This window comes from Drosophila bipectinata, chromosome 2R, assembly GCF_030179905.1.
Source record: "Drosophila bipectinata strain 14024-0381.07 chromosome 2R, DbipHiC1v2, whole genome shotgun sequence".
In the NCBI taxonomy this organism is placed as follows: domain Eukaryota; kingdom Metazoa; phylum Arthropoda; class Insecta; order Diptera; family Drosophilidae; genus Drosophila; species Drosophila bipectinata.
This window is the reverse complement of record NC_091737.1, coordinates 24,717,824-24,736,093: the sequence shown is the minus strand read 5'-3', so window position 1 is coordinate 24,736,093 and position 18,270 is coordinate 24,717,824. Positions and strand designations below refer to the sequence as shown.

Sequence of the window (18,270 nt, the reverse complement as noted above, 5' to 3'; positions counted from 1 at the left end):
TGAAAACCAGTAACCATGGAAACCCCCACGATGTGGCAACATTACGATTTTTACATTATTTATTTGCATTCTTTCCATTATACTAAAGCATAATTTATTTAATTCAGAAGGTAAAACTATCAGCATATATGGGGTATATAGGGGTACTGGCGTAGTATCTGCATCTGATAGATCTGGATTGGATATACGGATGTACAGACTACGCCTCTTAGGGAATACCTTACGTGACTACGATTTACAAAGTTTAGGTTACAGCTATGGGTTACACTTTTCGCATCTCCGTAAAAAACTATAAATAGTTCGTAATGTATATTTATTTTTACAAATAAGTTCCAGTTAGGAGCTACTAGGGATCAGTAAGATTAGTAATACGGCGGCTGTTCGAAGCTATCATCAAGGTCATCATCGCGGGCATCCTCGAGAGCTCATGGCTGCAAAACCAATCGACAGAAATTGAGATCAATTTAGCAATGACTGACTGACTGACTGACTGACTGGCGGACTGATTCTGATTCTGATTGAATGCATGAGGATCGTACGGATTATGAGATGATGGAGCTAATATAATTTTGATCGATTTTTTTGGATTTCGAAAGTATCAGACTGTTGTTGGTGTTCGGGTGTGTGAATATAGTGCTTGTGGGATTCGATATTGAATTTGTGGCAGTGGCTGTGGCGGTGACAGTGGCGGTGGCGGTGGTGGTAATGCTCGGGATGTTCCGCCGGTTACGTGATCTGGCGGCTTTGCTGGACCGTTATTCTTTCTCACTGCGGATCATGATCTTTTTCTGCACCAACTTGCGTACCTGTTGCGTGGTCGGTTGCTGCTGCTGTTGTTGCTGCTGTTGCTGCTGCTGCTGCTGCAGGCTTCCGACTGTGGGCAGCGTGGTGGTGGTCTGAGTTATGGTCATCACCTCCGCCGGCCCGGCCGTGGGTCCCGAAATGGTCGTGTGTTGCTGCTGCTGCTGCTGTTGCTGCACCACTGCCAGAAGGCTGCCTCCGGCCGTGGTCTGCAGCCGCACTGGACTGGCGTTCTGTCGCAGATTTTGCTGCAGTGCATCGATTATCGTTCTTTGGGTGGTCTGTCCAGCAGCCCCAGAGGCAGCCACCTTCAGCGCACTGGCTATATTCGGGCCGGCCACATGGGTGCGCAGGTTTCCGGCTGCCAAGGCCTGGGCGGAAGCAGCAGAAACCACCTGTAATGAAACAATAGCTATAGTAATGGGTCTATGGATCAGTCTCGCAAAAAAACCCACCTGAATAGTCTGTCTTTGGTTGGCCTGCGACGCCACGGAGACGGGAATCACCCGGCCCACGCTGGTCTTGCCCAGCACCAGGTTTGTGGTGGCCAGAGTGCCCTGTTGGCCGCTGCGCATCACCTGCTGGATTTGCTGAACAGTCACCGAGTTGGGCAAGGCCTTCGTGTTCTGGATGTGGAGCAACTGCGCCTGGACACTGCCTCCTCCGCCGGCCTTTTGTTGCTGCTGTTGCTGTTGTTGCTGCTGCTGTTGCTGTTGACCAGCCACTGTCGGCAGCGTTGCTCCTCCAGACACGGTAACCCCTCCCTGTTGCTGTTGGCCGCCGGTGGTGGCCACAATATTCGTGGCTGTGGGCTGCCCGGTGGCACTGACCAACTGCGTCATCCGACTTATCTTCCGCGGCATCGTCAGCTGCTGTTGCATCTGCAAGTGTCGCATCTGGTTGGGCATGGTCACCTTGATCTGGCTGCCTGGCTTCAGCTGGGGTAGCGTCATGTTAACGTTACCCCCCTGGACAGTGGGTCCGGTGGCCGAAACCGTCACCCCACCAGCGCTCACACTGCTGCCACTGGCCGCCGCCGCCGTGGAGGCTTTGACCAGGGACGCAATCTGCTGCTGGGTCACCTGTTGGGGTTGTCCCGCCACAGGCAGTTGCCCCTGCTGCTGCTGTTGTTGCTGCTGCTGGGCAGCCGCCGAGGTGGTGGTGAACAATGCCCCGGTGGCTTGTTGGGCCTTCTGCGCCGCCAAAATATTGTGCCGCTTTACCAGCAGCATGTCACCTGCTCCCGCTGATGTGGTTGTGCCATCTGCTGACACTACCTGGCGTTGTAGTCCCTGCTTGCCGGCGGCCATCTGCTTGATGAACTGCGTCCTGGCCTGCCCGTGCATCTGTACACTGCTAACTACGTTGCCCGCCTGCACGGTAGTGGAAGAGCCCGGAATGCCCGAAACCGCCACCTTCTGGCTGGTCACATGGGTAGGCATATTGCTGGCTTGGATGATGGTGCCTCCGGCCTGGACCAGGCTCGCAGTGGCTCCTCCTGCCGTGCCCCCAGCTGCACCGCCAGCTGCCGCCTGCGTGGTGGTCTGCAACACCTTCAAGCTACGCTGCCTGTAGAGCTGAATATGAGCTCCGCCGGGTTGCTGGGTGCCGGGAATCACAGTCGTTTTGCCGCCCTGCTGCAGAGCACTCACCGGAATGCCCTTCGTGGTCACCAGTTGAGTGGTCTGGTTGGCTGGCGACGTGGGAACTGCCGCCAATCGCAGTTGCGTCTGGAACTGCTGATTCACACCCTGGCCCAGATTAGGCATGGAGACGATGGACTGACCTCCGGCGGTAGTAATACTCCGCTGCTGCAGAGTATTCCCAGCAGCTGCCGACACAATGCGCTGGCCCCGCAACATGGCCGTGTTCAGAGTGGTGACCGCCGTGCCCTGCTGTTGTTGCTGCTGGCTGGCTGTGGTGGTCAGGACCGAGCCCACTGTAGGCAAGGTACTCACGGACACCACCTGCGGCAGCGTCTGGGTCTGGACAATGCTGCCCAGTTGGGGGGAACTGTTCACCGGCAGAGTGGTCTGCGACGAAATGGATACAATCTGGGCACCGGAGCCCGTCTGCGGTTGCACCACCGCCGGCAAAGACTGCACTGGTGTGGTGAGGACCACACTGACGCTCGATTGACCGCCGGAGTTGGCTGCGGACTGCTGAGCCAGCTGCTGCAACTGGCCGGCCGTCAGGCTCGATGAGGTGCCCACAATGGTCTTGACCAGCTGCTGGGTTGTGGTTTGTCCCGCCTGGCCGGGATGGGTCCGCAGTTGTTGCTGAGGCTGGTGGAGCAGAATGGCCGTCTGCTGGCCGGGCGAAACAGTGGCGCTGGTCAGGTGCTGAATCTGCAGTTGCTGCAGCTGCCCAGCTCCGGGCACAGCCACCGTTGTAGTTCCTGTGCCAGTAGACTGTTGCTGCACCAGCTCCACCGACTGCTGGACCGGCAGGGTCTGCTGCACACTCGAAACGGTGGGCAGTTGCTGCTGCACTTGCTGCACCACCTGTTGTTGCTGCTGCGCCTGCTGCTGTTGCACTTGCTGCTGTTGTTGCACCTGCTGTTGCTGTTGCTGCTGAACCTGTTGCTGACCCACCGACGGTGGTGGCAACTGCTGCCCCCTCTGCTTCTCCCGGATCTTGCTCGCCTTCATGGCTGCTATGTTCTGCGGGGGCACCGGCTGGTCGTAGTTCTGGATGCCGAACTCCTGCAGCACCTCCACATGCTTCGGATTCATCAAGCTGGGCGCACTGAACTGGCGCTTGGGAGGAGGAGCCTTCTTGAGGTAGGCAGTCTTGATGCTGTCGAAGCGGGACCGCATGGTCTTGTAGAAGGAGGCGTTGTTGTCCTGCACATACAGCTGCGTGGTGCGAAGATAGCGCAACGGACTCTTCACGTACTCTGTGCGCAGAGTGGGCTTCAGCTTCTTCTGCTTCTTGGGGCTCTCCACCACCTTGCCCTCCTCGCGCGGCTGGATGTGGGTTTCGTAGCGCCAGCGACACTGCCGCGCCGACCGGTAGGTCTTGGAACAGAAGTTCACCATCTCCGATACGAGGTCCCAGTTGGGGGTCTGGCCAGGGGAAAGCAGCATCAGGCTGCAGGGCAGCCCTTGGAGATTTACCAGAACATGCAGAATGGCTATGTCCTCGAAGATGCCCCACTCGGCCATGGCCTCCGGCTCGGTCAAGGGCTTGGTGGGAATCGGGGGCTTCAGGCCCGGAATGGGAGAGTTGGGCTTGAAGCTTCCCCGGAAGCGCTGGGCCTTCAGCTCGCGACGCAGGCGGGCCAGTTGCGGAGTGGGTCGATCGAAGAGCGATCTGGGGGGCACGTAGTTGTCTTCCCGCCGCATTTTGTTGGGCCGCCGGCTGCCGTCATAGCCGGCATCCGTGCGGGAGCGCTTGTGCTCCTTGCGGACATAGACAGGCGGCAGCTCCGTCTCCGGAATCGGCTCCAGGTCGTACATGAACGACAGCGAGTAGTCGATGTAGATGTCGTTGTCGTTGTCCTGCGGCGGCGTGGGCGGACACCACATCTAACCGAGGGAATCACAAGAGATTAGCACTGGGGGAAGATCGTCGTACACCTGTTTCAACTCACCGGCATTTGCTCCATGGTGTTGCGCGATATCCAGACCTGGCGCCGGATCGGAGGCAAGAAAGTCAAAGAAAAGAATAAACGTTCCACATTATTTTCAGGATATAGAGACTCTGTTTTGGTGTTGGCTTAGTATCTACTCTAGGATCAACTTAGTCGAGGTGATGAGTCTAAAAATTGACTTTAAATCGAAAAACTATTAAACAGGTGGCGTTGTAGCTTTCATTCCGAACAATTTCTGTCTTTCGTACGGCGCTTGGAGGACGAAGATGTAGGTAGGTACTAGGGCTAGGCTGGAGGAGACCTCCACCCGGTCAGCGGACAAGGAGCTAGTGACATCGTTTCAATTGGAATGTAGTCGCGACACCAAAACAGAATTCTAGATTCGGAGAAAATAATATTTAGCAATCTCTGGAGGACTTCCGTTCATTCTTTTCCACCTTTCTGATCCACAAGGGATTGGGGCGGGGGCTTGACTTGGTTTGGGCAACGCACGAAATTAGTCCGAAAATAAAAACCACAACGTCTTTGTTTTTGTTTTAAGGTTTGCTTTCTTTCTTGGTCTCTCAGAGGAGTTTCTTTTGTTTTGTTACACAAACAATGGGTTTCTATACTTTTTAAAGCATACGAATGGGCTCTACTTTATTGGTTAGTGGTCTGGCTCGAGGTCTTTAGGTGGTTAATGGTTTAATTAAGTTAGAGTACAAAATAAATTATAGAATGAGAAATATTTAACATAATACGCCTAGGCTTACGAACTAAAGCAGCTTGTGTGTGGTGGTGTCCACTCCTCGAACCCATCTCCCCGACAATCTGAACTTAGTAACAATAATGTGAAATGATTGGTGTGTGTGGGTGGTTGTTGGAATCTTGAGGTTGGACATGGAGATGGTACACAATTACTGAATGCCAATGGCCATCGATACATCTATGTACAAACTGAGATATCTTACACGACTAATGCCCGGAGTTGAGAACTCCCGGGCGCCTAACCTACTCCCTACGCTATATCCTCTGTTCAATCGGCTTTAGCTTAATCTAGGTTCTTCCGTAGCCTACTCCCCCGCATTGGTTCCGCCGCCTAACTAACTTAACACATATGATAGAAGGAAACTCGTTACAGTCTATAAATACTCGTTCTGAATCAGTGTTGTCGGATAATCCCGGATCGGGAGGGCAGCAGTAACGGGGCAGGACTCTTCACCCACCAAAACGAGCACGGCACGCACAGCTGATAATACTGACGGACAGGCCCAGGAGCGAGGAGAGCGAGTTGAAGGTCATCATCACCTAGTGGATCCGCTCGAGGAGAGGGTGGCGGTGCCCGCGGAGGGTGTCGTGGGCGTGGTATTCGAATTGTTGCAGGGCGTGGACCGTAGCAGCACCCTGGGCGACTTGGTGATCCACCCGTGCAGGGTGTTCACCTTGCCGGTGGACTTGTTGAGCACATCCTTCTTGGCCACCGTTCGCCTGACCGCTTTCGGCCTCGGCTCGCTCTGAGACTCCTTGGGCGTGCTCTTCTTGGCGCTCCGGCTGGCGCCACTCCGGCCCACGTTGTTCAGAACCGGACTCATGTCCAGGGTCCACAGGTTGATCTTCACAGAGCCCCGAGAGCGAGTTCGGGGTGTGTGGCCCACGGCTTCGGTTTCCTCGCTCTTGTCCGACTGCTGGGCTTGCTCCTTGCCCTCCTCCTTGTGCTCGTCCGTATCAGACTCCTCGCTCACATTGTAGTAAGTGGAGGTGGTCATCGTAGTGTCCTGCACCTGGTCGTGTGCATTCCAGCCGTCCAAGCTGGCTGACTCGGCTTCTTCGCCTCCGTTATCCTCTCCTTCGCCAGCGGTGGCGTAGCTGGAAGCCGTTTTGGCATCCGCATCGTCGTCAGAGTCTTCGGTGGCCACATCCACTCCTTCCTCCTCTTCTTCCACCTCTTCCTCATCTTCATCTTCGTTTGTTTGTGATTCCGTTGGAGTCTCCTCTTCAAGATTTGAACCAGCAGCCTCGTCCTCCTCTTGTTCCTCCTCGCCATCATCTTCGTCAACGGTGACATCGGCTGCCTCGTCCTCAGAGTCCTCTGCTACCTCCATCTGCTCATCCTCCACCTCCTCCTGCTCCTCTTCATCTTCGTCTGCCTCGCTTTCTTCGTCCTTAGCCTTGGTGGCCAAAGGAGCCGCAATGGTGGCGCGCCTGGCAAGCAGCTTGCTGCGAGTGGCCGAGACGGATACACTGTCCCTTCGTCCACGCTTCGGAGGGGTGGTCTTTGCAGTCACACTGCTAGGAGTGGTGGCGATGGGCTTGATCGGCGTCTTCAGCATCTTGCTCATGGCAATGTTGGCGGACTGCCGCTTGGGGCGCTCCTCACTGGCCACGCCAGCGGCCTCATCTAAGGTGGCACTCTGAGCGGCAGCCAGAGCTGTGCGTGTCGTCTTTCTAGTGGGCGGAGTGGAAACCACACCCAGCGAGTGGAGTCTCGTCTGCCGCCTGACCAGCGGAGTGGCATCCGCCGCCGGCTTCTTGCCGCTACTACTGCGTCTCCTGCTGCTACTAACCCCCGCCCCCGTTTCAGTTCCCGCCCCTGCCGGTGCACTCGAATTAAGGCTGTTCTGGCGCGTTCCGCGCACCAATCTCTTCCTGCTGTTACCCTGGCTACTGCTATGACTACTACTAATACTCCTGTTAATCTTCTGACTTGAGTTGCTGCGCATTACCCGCACGCGTGGTTGCTTATGGGAAGTGGAGGAATCTTTTTTGCTATTAACCTGCTTGCTGGAGTCCTTGCGACTGTAGGTGAGAAGCTCCTCGGCCTCCGTCTCCTGCTTGAGCAGCTCCTCCTCCTTGTGCATGGCCGCCAGTCGGTTGGCCTCCCACTCCCGTTTCTGGGCCTCCAGCTCGGCCTCGGCCGCGCGAAGTTGCTCCGCCGTCCAGGCAGCTCCGGTGGCTTCCACAAAGCGCATCGCATAGCGCTCGATCGGCGAGAGCTGCAAGGAGAAGGAAGGCGTTAGTACCAAGCTCGTAGTCTCAGGAGAACAGAGCAATGTTAGACAGTGAGTGATACAATCGTGGCGTGGGTTGGCTCGCCTCAACTATGTCTGAAAGTCTATTCAATCTTGGCAGCGCTCGCTCATCGAAGCAGTATAGGAACACGTTTCAACAAAGTAGCGAATGCTGCCAGACCCGGAATCCCTGCAAGAAATAGTCTCTCACCTGCTTGACCAGATTCTGCATTTCCAGGTCGGCCTTGCTGAGCTCCACCTGACCTCCGACTCCGCCTTCCGCGTTGTCGTCCGCGGCTATGGGAATGTTCTCGTCGAACTCCGCCAGGTCGGCCGCCACCTCGGCCTTGGCCGTCTTGGTGGCCTGGACGTCCTGCTCGTCCTCGGCGGCGGCCAGTGCGTGCTCGAAGGCGCGCAGCGACTGCTTCTCAGACTCCACCACCATTGGGGTCTCAGTCGAGGTGGTTGTCGTTGTGGTGATCTTGTCCTTGTCCTCCGGCTTCTCCTGACTCGCCTCGTCCTGCTCGCTCTGGTCCATCGTGAACAGATCCTTGATGGTGGAGCTCTTGAAGAACGAGGTCGTGAAGTTGCCCCCCTCGATGGCCATGTCGCTGAGCATGCGCTTCTGGTTGGCCTTCTTCAGGATGTTCACCTCGATCGTCTTCTCGGAGACCAGCCGGTAGATGTGGACGTCCCGAGTCTGTCCGATGCGATGGCAACGATCCTGGGCCTGAGCATCCATCGTGGGGTTCCAGTCCGAATCGTAGAAGATCACGGTGTCGGCTCCCGTCAGGTTGATGCCCACGCCGCCAGACCGGGTGGAGAGTATGAAGCAGAAGATGCGCTTGTCGCCGTTGAAGCGCTCCATATGCATCTGGCGCTGCTCCACACGGGTGGACCCATCCAGTCGCAGGTAGATGTGGCCGTGGTAGTTGAGGAAGGCCTCCAGCACGTCCAGCATCTTGGTCATCTGGGTGAAGATCAGCACCCGGTGTCCATCGGCCTTCAGCTGCCTGAGCAGCCGATCCAGTGTCTGCAGCTTGCCACAATCGTACTGGATGAGGCGGGGATCCGGGAACTGGGTGGTCATCGCCGAGATAATGGGGTGGAGCAGCGCCAGCTTGGGCAGCACCTCCCGGCCCACTCTCTCCTCGATTTCCACCTCGCACTGCCGCCGTGTCGAGGAGAGGTTCTGGACATAGCAGCGGATTCGCGGAGCGCACACCGACGGCACGTAGATCACAAAGTTGGCGAACAGGGGCTTGAGATCCGTGCACCGCTGCTCGAAGCTCTTCAGCAGGTGGTTCAGCGACCAGCCGTCGCGGTGCAGCATGGCCGTCTTGCAGTTGGCGTGCCCTCGCGTCTGCCAGGTGGACCTCCGAAGCGATCGCGTGGCCTGCATGCAGAGCTCGATGGCACCGCGGCAGTCCTCGCCGTAGATGGGCGTGGCATCAGTGCGCCGCCGGTTGATCGCGGCCATCCGCTTGAGCGTGGCCAGGCGCTGCTCCTTGCGCATCTGTATCAGCTCCTGCACCTTGTAGGGGTCTTCTGCCTCGGTTTCGTCCTCTTCGGGCTCTGTTTTCCCGTTGGCGATGCTCTTCTTCTGGGCCGTGCTCTTCACGTGCAAGGCCAGATCCTTGACAATGGGGTCGCGGATCAATTGCTGCGCTGTGGCTGGCCCGGCGACCACCGTCGACCCGGAAGTCGGCGAGGAGGTCGTTGCGGGCACCGCTGTGGTTTTGCTAGTCAGCGTCAAGCGGGCACCAGACGCCCCAGAGTTCGTGGCGGGAGTGAGGTAGAAGAACGGCTTCCCATCTTGCATCGTCTTGGCCACCTTGGCAGGCGTGGGGGCATTCATCTGAGGACGAGCCCCCAGTAGCTTCGAGCTGCCCAGCACATTCAACGCCCCGGCAGGCGAGGTGGCAGTGGGCGATGGCGTCGACACCACGCTGTTGATCACCACCGGCTTGAGGGCCATGTTCACGGGGTTGATGGAGGCGCTAACTCGCTTCAGAACTCTGCCGCTGGGCAGCAGGTTGCGCACGGGCACCACCTTGGAGCCCTCCATCCGCATCGCCGGGCTGGCGCCTACTCGCACTGCATTGAGCTTGATTCTCTGCGCCAGTTCGGCGCTGCGCACCCGGATGTGGAAGCGGTACTTCCCATTCGGACACCGGGGAGCAGCCTGTGGCGCTGTGTCGATCTCCTCTATGAGCTTGCGCGGCGCAGCTAGTTGGCGGGACTTGTGGGAGACGTAGGCGGTCATGGTCTGCTCCAGATGCAGTAGCAGCAGGTTCACCGTCTCCAGGTTGACTTGCTGCAAGGAAAACCAAAATTATCAACTCTCCTCTAGATTTCATCCAAAAAGAATGTATTTTTCAAAAAGAATCAGACAAATGCCTCGCAAAAGCGAACATCCTGGGAAAAGTTTACGACCCGCTCCAAAATAGATTGGGCCCAACTATCAGTGACAGGTTGTCATCAGTTTCGGACAGAAGGCAGCCTCGAGCCCACAGAAGCCTCACTAGACTCACCGTGAACGGATCATACTCCATTAAGTCGCAGACCAGGCGGGGCGTGTGGAATGTAATGCCCTCCATTTGGAACGGCGAGATGGTGGGGCGCACCTCGAACATGTTCGGGTGGTTGCACACCTTGCGCAGCTGCATCAACACGTTGATAACACTCAGCAAGTTGCCGGTTTGCAGGGTTTCCCGGGTTCTGTAGAACGAATAAGGTTCCAGTTACTCAGCTCTGCTAGTTTAGCAACCTCTTCCTACTTACTTGGATCGACTCATGAAGTCCTCGTAGAGATACCGCTGGCGGTTCGACAGCCGACACATGACCACGTGCTCGTACTTCTTTGGCATCTGTTTCTCCACCTCCTTCTTGAGGCGACGCAGCAGGAAAGGACGAATCACCTGCAAGGATAAAGGAGAGGTTGTGGTAATGTCTGATGCTAATTCAATGTAATCTATAGGCTAGGGCAAGACCACATGGATAGACGCACCTCATCGATCTGGCAAACTAAAACAGTGTCATCACTTGGGGCAGAGTGTGACACAGGCTGCCTTTGCCTCGAGAAACCTTTGTAAGACGTGTCTTCAATGCAGTCGCCCTGAGGGGGCTGGCCACATGGATAAGCACATCCCCTTGATCTGGCAAACTAACAAATTGTATTCACTCGAGGTTGGATCGATGTGACACAGAGTGCATTTGCCTTTCCCACTTAATGGTTCTTTGTTCTTAAAGTTCTATTGTCCGCAACGTAAACGGACAAGAGCTACAGAAACTCGAGTCGCTTGCTGTTGCGGAGGTTGCTCTGGCACACATCTACGATTTTCAAGAGCATTTAACAGGCTTGCGAGAAAACGCTTTTAGGTGCTGATGGATATTTCGAAGAATTCCTAATGAGTTACGACTATGTAAGATTCGTTTTCAATGCAATCACCCTTGGAGGGATAAGACTACATGGATAAGACGCATCCCCTTGATCTGGCAAACTAACAAATTGTAATCACAAGTGGCTGTCTGTGTGACACAGAGTGCATCTGCCTCTACCAGAGTATCCATACTAGTTAGTCAACTATTCACAACATAAACGGATTAAAGTTATTGGAGAACCCAAATCCTTTGCAGTTGGGAAGCTTGCTCTGGCACACATCTACGATTTTCAAGAGCAGTTAACGGGCTGGCAAGAAAACGCTTTTAGGTGCTGGTAGTTACTTCTCAATCCTTGACATCCATCTTCGATAAGTGGACACCTGTGTCCCTAATCAATGGAAACTATGTTAGATTCGTTTTCAATGCAATCACCCTTAGAGGGATAAGACTACATGGATAAGACGCATCCCCTTGATCTGGCAAACTAACAAATTGTAATCACAAGTGGCTGTCTGTGTGACACAGAGTGCATCTGCCTCTACCAGAGTATCCATACTAGTTAGTCAACTATTCACAACATAAACGGATTAAAGTTATTGGAGAACCCAAATCCTTTGCAGTTGGGAAGCTTGCTCTGGCACACAGCTACGATTTTCAAGAGCAGTTAACGGGCTGGCAAGAAAACGCTTTTAGGTGCTGGGAAGGCGATTAGTTTCGGGACGGTAGGAAGTCAATGCTCACCTTGTGCAGTCGCGCTATCAACGTCTCGTTGTACTCCATGTTGCCCTCGATCATCCCCGTCATGGGGTTGGAGAACCACTCCTTGAACTCGCGGTGGGACGAGAATACGTACGGCATGAGGAAGTGCATGAGAGACCAGAGCTCCATCAGGTCGTTCTGCAGGGGAGTGCCGGTCAGCAGCAAGCGCCTGGGGAGAGAGAAATATTTGAATGATTCGATCGTGGGAGGGGGAGTACTTGTCTCGGAACAAGGCCACAAGCATTCTAGGGCTGAGTTATCGTGCTCTGGTTTAGTATGCGGCATTATAGCGATTTTAATTTCAGCACCCAAGCGTAGTCGCCATACTAGGTTAGCAGTCGCATGGTTACTGATTTTGGTGCTGGTTTCAGGCGGGCATATGGATGGCGAATCTCGCGGGGATTACTTACCTCTCTGTGGAGAAGTTGAGGAGCAGCTGCCATCGCTGCGACTTGAAGTTCTTGATGTTCTGCGCCTCGTCCAGGATCAGATACTTCCACTTCTTGCGGCGGAAGCTCTGCTGGTCCTGGACCACCAGCTTGTAGGAGGTTATACAGACGTGGAAGGCGTTCGGCTTGGTCCAGCCGACGCGCTTCAGCTTGCGCTCCTTCTGCGAGCCGTAGTAGGTGAGAATCTTGAAGCCGGGGCACCACTTCTTGAACTCCATCTCCCAGTTGAGCATCACGGACGAGGGCACCACGATGAGATGCGGTCCCCAGTTGCCCTTGGCGCAGGCGAGGTGGGCCAGCAGGGCAATCGTCTGGATGGTTTTCCCCAGACCCATCTCGTCGGCCAGGATTCCGTTCAGCTTCCGCTCGTTCATCGTCACCAGCCAGTCGAGGCCGATGTGCTGGTACTCCCGCAGCGAGTGCTTCAGCAGGAACGGCACAGGAGTGACCACGTTCGTGGAGGAGAGAGTGTTGCCCTTGGGCTGGAGGCTCTCGGCCAGGGCGGCGGCGTCGTTGAGCATGTCGTCCTTGTTGGCACTGCTTCCCGTCTTTTGGTCGCCAGGAGATGATCCATCGGCATCAGTCAGCAGACTCTTGAGGCCGCCTTCCTTCTCCTCGGTCTCCTCCACGTCCGTGTCCGTTCTGATGGTGGAGAGATCCTCATCCTCCTCCTCGTCGGTGGCCTCCACTTCGCTCTCGTCCGTGGAGTCCTCCACTGCCGTGGAATCGTCGTCCGAATCGATCTCGGCCAGCTTCCTTCGCTTGGCGCTGGGCGGCCGATCACTGATTCTGCCCGACTTGTACTTCTCCAGCAGCTGCTCCACCGACAGGTCGTTGTCCGCCTCGAGCTCGTCGATCTCCTTCTTGTGGTCGATCTCCTGCTCGGCCTCCTCCTGCTTGCTGATCGTGTTCTCGTCGTCGTCACTGGCCTCCTTCGCCTCGAACTCACTGTCGTCGCTCTCGTCAGGGGTCTCCGTCTTTATGGATGCACTCTGCTCCTCCTTCATCAGCTTATCACGATTCTCCAGGTAGCCGGGAGGCAGGTCGTTGAGGAAGTCGTCAAAGTCCATCTCTGACTCCTTCGCCAGGGCCTTGACCTCCTCCTTCACGTCGGCCGCCTCCTCCTCGGCCTTGGCAATGGTCTCCTCGTCATCTTCCGACCCGGACTCTGGCCGGAACTCATCTGCAAAGGAACAAAGGGGCTTAAGAATGGTTTCTAGACTGGAAGACCTTGAGGAACTGGAGGAGGGAGCATCAGGCAAATGCCTCGCAAATGCGACCATCCTAAGGTAACATCGAAGTGTTCAAAAATAGACCACAACAACGTATCAGTGTGGATTCTATCATCAAGTGCACGGGAATAGGATCTGGGTAGGATCGGATGGGGATCAGTAACTCACCATCTGAGTCCCTCTTCGGGGATGTTAGGCGACTGGAGTTCAGACTGGGCGTGTCTGCCACGCTCTTGTTCATGCCCTCGGCCAGCTGTTGGGAGAACTTCTCGGTCTGGTCGACAATGAAGCTGAGGTGCTGGTCCAGCGCCTGCTTGCGCTTCTCCTCGATCTTCGTCTGGTGCTTGTACTCCACCAGCTTCTCCACGTTCGACCAGAAGCTCTTCACTTCCTTCGAGATGAAGGAGGCTACTCGCTTCAGGTGCACCTCCTGCGCTTTCTCCGCCCTCTGGGCGGCTGTGGCTTTGTCCTGGAAGTACTTTTGCACCATCTTGGCGCACTTCTTGGCGGCGTTCTTCTTCCACTTGCGCTCCTGGGCAAAGTCGGCCGCCAGCCAGACCATCTCTTCCAGAAGATAGTCCCAGTGCGCCTTCGGGCGGCTGGGCTCCTGCAGCTTGGGTAGGCGCCGCTCAGTCCATAATCCCTCTCTCTGGAGCTCCGATATGCGCTGCATCACATACACCTCCTGCTTGGCCTTGAACGAGAACTCCTGAGTGGCGCTTTGCGAGCTCGGAGTGCCGGCCCCAGCCGCCGGGCTGAGCAGACTGCCGGGGGTTGGTGTTCCCGGAGTAAGGGTGGCCAGGCCATTACCCGTGTAGATGGGAGTGGGTGTGCCAGCTCCTCCCCCGGCAGACCCGGATGCTCCTCCAGCCTGGACATTACCTGGAACGCGTCGCACTGATGGACCGCAGGGCACCAGAGGAGTGCCACCTTCGAAGAGAAGTCAAGAACGTCAGATTAGTGTTTGAAATTCACGGAGAAGGCATTCGAAAAAGATTCAACTTTGGCATGCTGAAGAATGCATCAAGTAGGAGTAACTAGCAGAGAAGCATTAGGAATGAATGGAATACAATCAGAACGAGAATCGGTTGCGAATCGGTTGGTGAACGAAAGACTATGGGAGAGGCATGCAATATCAGTCTTAATGTTAGTGTGGAGCCAGGGCTCTGGACTGCTTCCACCCCAGGGACAAGCGGAATACCGCTTTCAGATACTAGTACTAGTGATGTAAGATGGGTTTTCAATGCAGTCGCCCTGAGGGGGCCTCGACCACATGGATAAGACGCATCCCCTTGATCTGGCAAACTTACAAATTGTATTCACAAGTGGCTGTCTGTGTGACACAGAGTGCGTTTGCCTATATTCTTACATTCTTACAGATACGGTTGTTCACAACGTCAACGGATAAGAGTTACGGGGGCACCCAGATCACTTGCTGTTGCGGAGGTTGCTCTGGCACACATCTACGATTTTCAAGAGCAGTTAACGGGCTGGCAAGAAAACGCTTTTAGGTGCAGGAGGAAGATGAGAGAATGGTGGTGTGGTGTGGAAGGGACCCCCGTGGACGCGGTAACTAGTTGCTAAACTGCTTACAAATCAACGCAATAATCAAAGTACACATTCGTCAATATCAGTTTCAATTCAAAGGAAATCAAAATCTTAAGCAGAAGTAGAAGTATAAGTACGAGTACCAATCAAAACTAAGGCAGTAACACCAATTCTATGAAAATATTAAAAATAATCAAATTTTGAACATCAATGCACTACGTTCGTGGCAAATAATAATATGCTTAACACACAAACTGGTTTAATATACGATTGGAAATCAAAAGAAAAGAAAAGCAGTGAAAGATTTTGGATATTTGGTTTTTTTTTTTTTGTTGTTTTGCGAACGATAAGCACCTGGCACCAAAGGTACGGAAGGATTTCCTACGGCAGCAGGAGGAGCGGGTATTTGACCGAAGACCATACCGTGACGACCTCCTAAAGGTCTACCGGGTATGTGACCTATAGTATAACGATAACGATACAATTATGGTGAGTTGAGAGTGTGTGCGATTAAGGACAATGTAGGCAGCAGTAATGCGGGAACGAAAGTAAGAGGATTAATCATAAAATGTTAAAATAAAGAGCAATACGGTGTAGTTGGTTATGTGGTTATGCAGTGTGTTCTAGTGTCTGGTGGTTTCTGGTGGTTAGTTCTTGTTTCTTTTTTTTTTTAATTAGTAATGCACAGTCGGATTCAGTTAGTGCAGATCGTGCATTGGCAGTTGGCGCAGTTTGTAATATCGGAGTTACGGGAGAGCTGTTGAGTTTGTTGGCTAGAGTTTGGCATTGATTTTGTAATTGGAATTTTGGCTTGAATTTTGTTTTGGACAAACACAAGTTTGAAACGAAACATAATCTCTTTTGGTTGAAACGAACACAACAGAAACACAAAATATCGTTTAACAATGAGAAATATATAGGGAGGTAGTATCTAGATGCGACATTGACGGCGAATTCACCTTGCTGCGTGAGCTGGACAACGGCGGCGGGTAGTTTCGTCGAAATGGCCACTGGTGTGGCTCCAACGGCTGGAATCTTGATCTCCGCCTCTGGTGGCAGCACATTGCTGCTCCCCTCGACCGAACTGGCCCCTGTGGTGGCTGCTGAAGCGGAGCTGTTGCTTCTAGGAGAGTTGTTTGCCGCTGCGGATGTTGCGGGTGCAGTGCCAATCTTGCTTGGCACTTGAGATTGCGTATTCTGCAGGGAAACAAAGAAACTAATCAGTATCACCCAAATAGAAGAAACTATTCAACTATTTTATGCCTTCCATCAGACAAATGCCTCGCAGCTGCGAACATCCCTTATATACGCCAGAATCAGTCAAAAATAGACCGATAGCGGCACTCAGTATGATTGTAACATCATTTGGCTTATCCAACTAGGCACTAGTCTAATTATTCTAACCGTTTTTGGTGTGCCATCCAGTGGAGAAGTAGTGTTTTCTGCATTTGTGGCGTCTGCCGAAGCCACTGGCTGGGTGGTAGTTCTTTGGACCTGGTTTTGGGCCGCCGCTGCTGCTTGTGCCGATGTGCTCGGCTTATTCTCGTGTACCAGCTGGTCTATACGGTTCGCATTGCTGTAGCTAATGAACTGCGGGGTTGGTGTCTTCTTCCGCCACGCAGGGTACTCCATCATACTGCCTCCGTTTTGCAAATAAAAGTATTCGGACACATTTTCAAGATGCCTGCTCAAGAAAGTAACAATTAGTTTACTGTTCACTCAGGACTAACTCATTCGACCCACCTCTCCTTAAGGTTACGCAAGATCTGCAACTTCTGCTGAAGTATGCGCTTCTTGAGCGCATTCAGGTCCTGGAGGGCCGTTGACGAAACTCCGCCAACCTCGTTACTGGCAGCCACCGACGCCGGCAGCAAGGAACCAACGATATTGCTACTGGCGGTGCCAACAATGCTACTCCCCAGGCTCGTCGGCTCGTTGTCCAAACGCTGACGCTTGGCCTGCGGCGGCGAAACGGAGGATTCTATGGTGCTCGTGCTACTGGAGGAGGTGGTGGGTGTTTGGGCGGGAGTCTCTGCCGCTGGCGTGGCTGCCGTTGCCTCTGTCGTTTGCTGATGTAGCGGCAAAGGCGACAGCGGCACAGGCAGCTGCGCACTGGGCAGCTGGGGCTTCTGCTGTTGGTTGGCCTGCTGTTGTTTGCTGGCGATTCCTTTTCCCTGCGTCGGATGGTGGTGGTGATGGCGGGAAGCCGGCGAGGCTAGTGCGGTTCTGCTGCCACTTGTAGTCGGCCCAGTAGTTGTATGTTTGGGAGTTCCAACCGATTTTTCCGTTGAGTATGAAGTTACGCGGTCTGGCACAGCAGGAGGGGCCGGGCTGAGCCCTGCATGCCCCCCTCCTGCTGAATTACCTTCATTCATGTTTGAGACATCTGTGGAAACAAAATAATAACATTGAGTTGGTGGATATATGCATTGTGATCACTAGCTGACTCTTAATAATAGGTAGTACTTGATAGCCCACAAGTGTCATAGATTCTTTATCACCGATAAGTGTACCTTCGAACGGACGGTTGGCGGGAGAATGAAACTAGCCGGGAAAGCACATGGGCACCACTCCATCCCTGGTCAGACTTTCGAACCGCAACCGCTCTACCTCGCACACAGCTATAGTTCTAAATAATGCTGCGTAATATCAATTATCAGAACAGCGAATAAAAGCGAAGCAAGGAACCAAGTCATCTTAACACAAAAAAGCTTATCATACTATATTTCCACTCCGCACCCCGAAAACTCGATTAAAATGCAACCCTGCGCGACTTCATTTTGAGCAACTGCCGCATACACACACAAGGAACAGTCAAAATTATACGCCAATTATCTGACGCAAAATGTGAAAACTTTTCGAAATTCCCAGAATTTAATATATTTTTCGTATTTTAACGCTTAAAATAAGCACTTTTCACATATTAGCAAACTACGTTAGCGGGAAAGAGACAACTATACATGGCGGCGTCGCTTGGATGTGTTGGTGTGCGCGTCGATTTTATACCGCGGGCAGACATTTTTTTCACAAATTTTCTTGCGTACCTCAGACGGGGGGAATTTTAATCACAAAATATCCACATCTCTGCCAGGCATCCGGAAGTGAAAAATGTGCGGATGCGTTGCGCAAATGATGCCGCACTCGTGAATCTGCAAATTTCACAGTATTTTCTGCACATTAACTAGAATATATTTTCCGCAGAATGTGCGCGAGGGCACGTCTGCTCGTGTTAAAAACTAGAGATGGAATATGGGATTGTTGATGATATACTAACTTATCAGTATATCGATAACCGATAACTTATCGAAAATACGATGTTTATTTTTTCCCATCTCATGATGTTCTTGCCGGCTGCATATGATATATTTTGAATACATTATTTTGCCCCTGATTCTCGCACTTTTATTGAATTTTGTAATAATTTTATTCACTTTCCCCAATAAATAAGCATTCCTTATAATCGCTCTTTTCATATTTAATTTTTAAAACCTCAAATAAAATTTGAGTAGAATTTA

General features: G+C 53.4%; 1 protein-coding gene and 13 non-coding genes across 16 annotated transcripts; all 14 read right to left on the bottom strand.

The window, feature by feature from the left end:
- Positions 1-41: 41 nt before the first annotated feature.
- On the bottom strand, positions 42-18,013 carry dom (domino helicase). 3 transcript variants are annotated; one of them, XM_070279219.1, is made up of 16 exons: positions 17,800-18,013; positions 16,499-17,141; positions 16,160-16,439; positions 15,715-15,952; positions 15,110-15,214; positions 13,376-14,137; positions 11,937-13,158; positions 11,509-11,695; positions 10,168-10,304; positions 9,918-10,104; positions 7,595-9,700; positions 7,150-7,368; positions 4,397-4,432; positions 1,257-4,331; positions 807-1,196; positions 42-431 (listed from the first exon to the last, which is right to left on the bottom strand). In XM_070279219.1, exons 2-16 carry the CDS (start codon positions 17,128-17,130, stop codon positions 426-428), a joined length of 9,582 nt encoding a protein of 3,193 aa, XP_070135320.1. In that variant the 5' UTR covers positions 17,131-17,141; positions 17,800-18,013; the 3' UTR covers positions 42-425. The 3 variants fall into 3 exon arrangements, with proteins under 3 accessions (XP_070135320.1, XP_017087179.2, XP_017087180.2); XM_017231690.3 differs by having other exon boundaries at positions 42-1,196; XM_017231691.3 differs by lacking the exon at positions 15,110-15,214 and having other exon boundaries at positions 42-1,196.
- Positions 9,765-9,874, bottom strand: LOC122321305 (small nucleolar RNA Me28S-Am2589). Its single transcript, XR_006246078.1, has one exon. It is a non-coding gene; the product is annotated as a small nucleolar RNA Me28S-Am2589 (small nucleolar RNA).
- LOC122321313 (small nucleolar RNA psi18S-841/snoR66) lies at positions 10,330-10,461 on the bottom strand. Its single transcript, XR_006246086.1, has one exon. It is a non-coding gene; the product is annotated as a small nucleolar RNA psi18S-841/snoR66 (small nucleolar RNA).
- On the bottom strand, positions 10,470-10,604 carry LOC122321312 (small nucleolar RNA psi18S-841/snoR66). The gene has a single exon (XR_006246085.1). It is a non-coding gene; the product is annotated as a small nucleolar RNA psi18S-841/snoR66 (small nucleolar RNA).
- On the bottom strand, positions 10,639-10,769 carry LOC122321314 (small nucleolar RNA psi28S-3316). Its single transcript, XR_006246087.1, has one exon. It is a non-coding gene; the product is annotated as a small nucleolar RNA psi28S-3316 (small nucleolar RNA).
- Positions 10,804-10,939, bottom strand: LOC122321309 (small nucleolar RNA psi18S-841/snoR66). The gene has a single exon (XR_006246082.1). It is a non-coding gene; the product is annotated as a small nucleolar RNA psi18S-841/snoR66 (small nucleolar RNA).
- LOC122321316 (small nucleolar RNA psi28S-3316) lies at positions 10,968-11,100 on the bottom strand. Its single transcript, XR_006246089.1, has one exon. It is a non-coding gene; the product is annotated as a small nucleolar RNA psi28S-3316 (small nucleolar RNA).
- LOC122321310 (small nucleolar RNA psi18S-841/snoR66) lies at positions 11,169-11,304 on the bottom strand. Its single transcript, XR_006246083.1, has one exon. It is a non-coding gene; the product is annotated as a small nucleolar RNA psi18S-841/snoR66 (small nucleolar RNA).
- LOC122321317 (small nucleolar RNA psi28S-3316) lies at positions 11,333-11,465 on the bottom strand. Its single transcript, XR_006246090.1, has one exon. It is a non-coding gene; the product is annotated as a small nucleolar RNA psi28S-3316 (small nucleolar RNA).
- LOC138926186 (small nucleolar RNA psi28S-3378) lies at positions 11,745-11,889 on the bottom strand. The gene has a single exon (XR_011442561.1). It is a non-coding gene; the product is annotated as a small nucleolar RNA psi28S-3378 (small nucleolar RNA).
- LOC122321303 (small nucleolar RNA Me28S-Am2589) lies at positions 13,223-13,331 on the bottom strand. The gene has a single exon (XR_006246076.1). It is a non-coding gene; the product is annotated as a small nucleolar RNA Me28S-Am2589 (small nucleolar RNA).
- On the bottom strand, positions 14,430-14,565 carry LOC122321311 (small nucleolar RNA psi18S-841/snoR66). The gene has a single exon (XR_006246084.1). It is a non-coding gene; the product is annotated as a small nucleolar RNA psi18S-841/snoR66 (small nucleolar RNA).
- LOC122321318 (small nucleolar RNA psi28S-3316) lies at positions 14,591-14,723 on the bottom strand. Its single transcript, XR_006246091.1, has one exon. It is a non-coding gene; the product is annotated as a small nucleolar RNA psi28S-3316 (small nucleolar RNA).
- On the bottom strand, positions 16,018-16,126 carry LOC122321306 (small nucleolar RNA Me28S-Am2589). Its single transcript, XR_006246079.1, has one exon. It is a non-coding gene; the product is annotated as a small nucleolar RNA Me28S-Am2589 (small nucleolar RNA).
- Positions 18,014-18,270: the final 257 nt, after the last annotated feature.

Coding starts and splice junctions, on each gene's coding strand:
- dom (XM_017231690.3), bottom strand. CDS start 17,130: ATGAATGAAGGTAATTCAGCAGGAGGGGGGCATGCAGGGCTCAGCCCG. Junction 10,305..11,508: donor TGATAGCGCGACTGCACAAG/GTGAGCATTGAC, acceptor TTATCCTTGCAG/GTGATTCGTCCTTTCCTGCT. Junction 1,197..1,256: donor ACCAAAGACAGACTATTCAG/GTGGGTTTTTTT, acceptor GTTTCATTACAG/GTGGTTTCTGCTGCTTCCGC.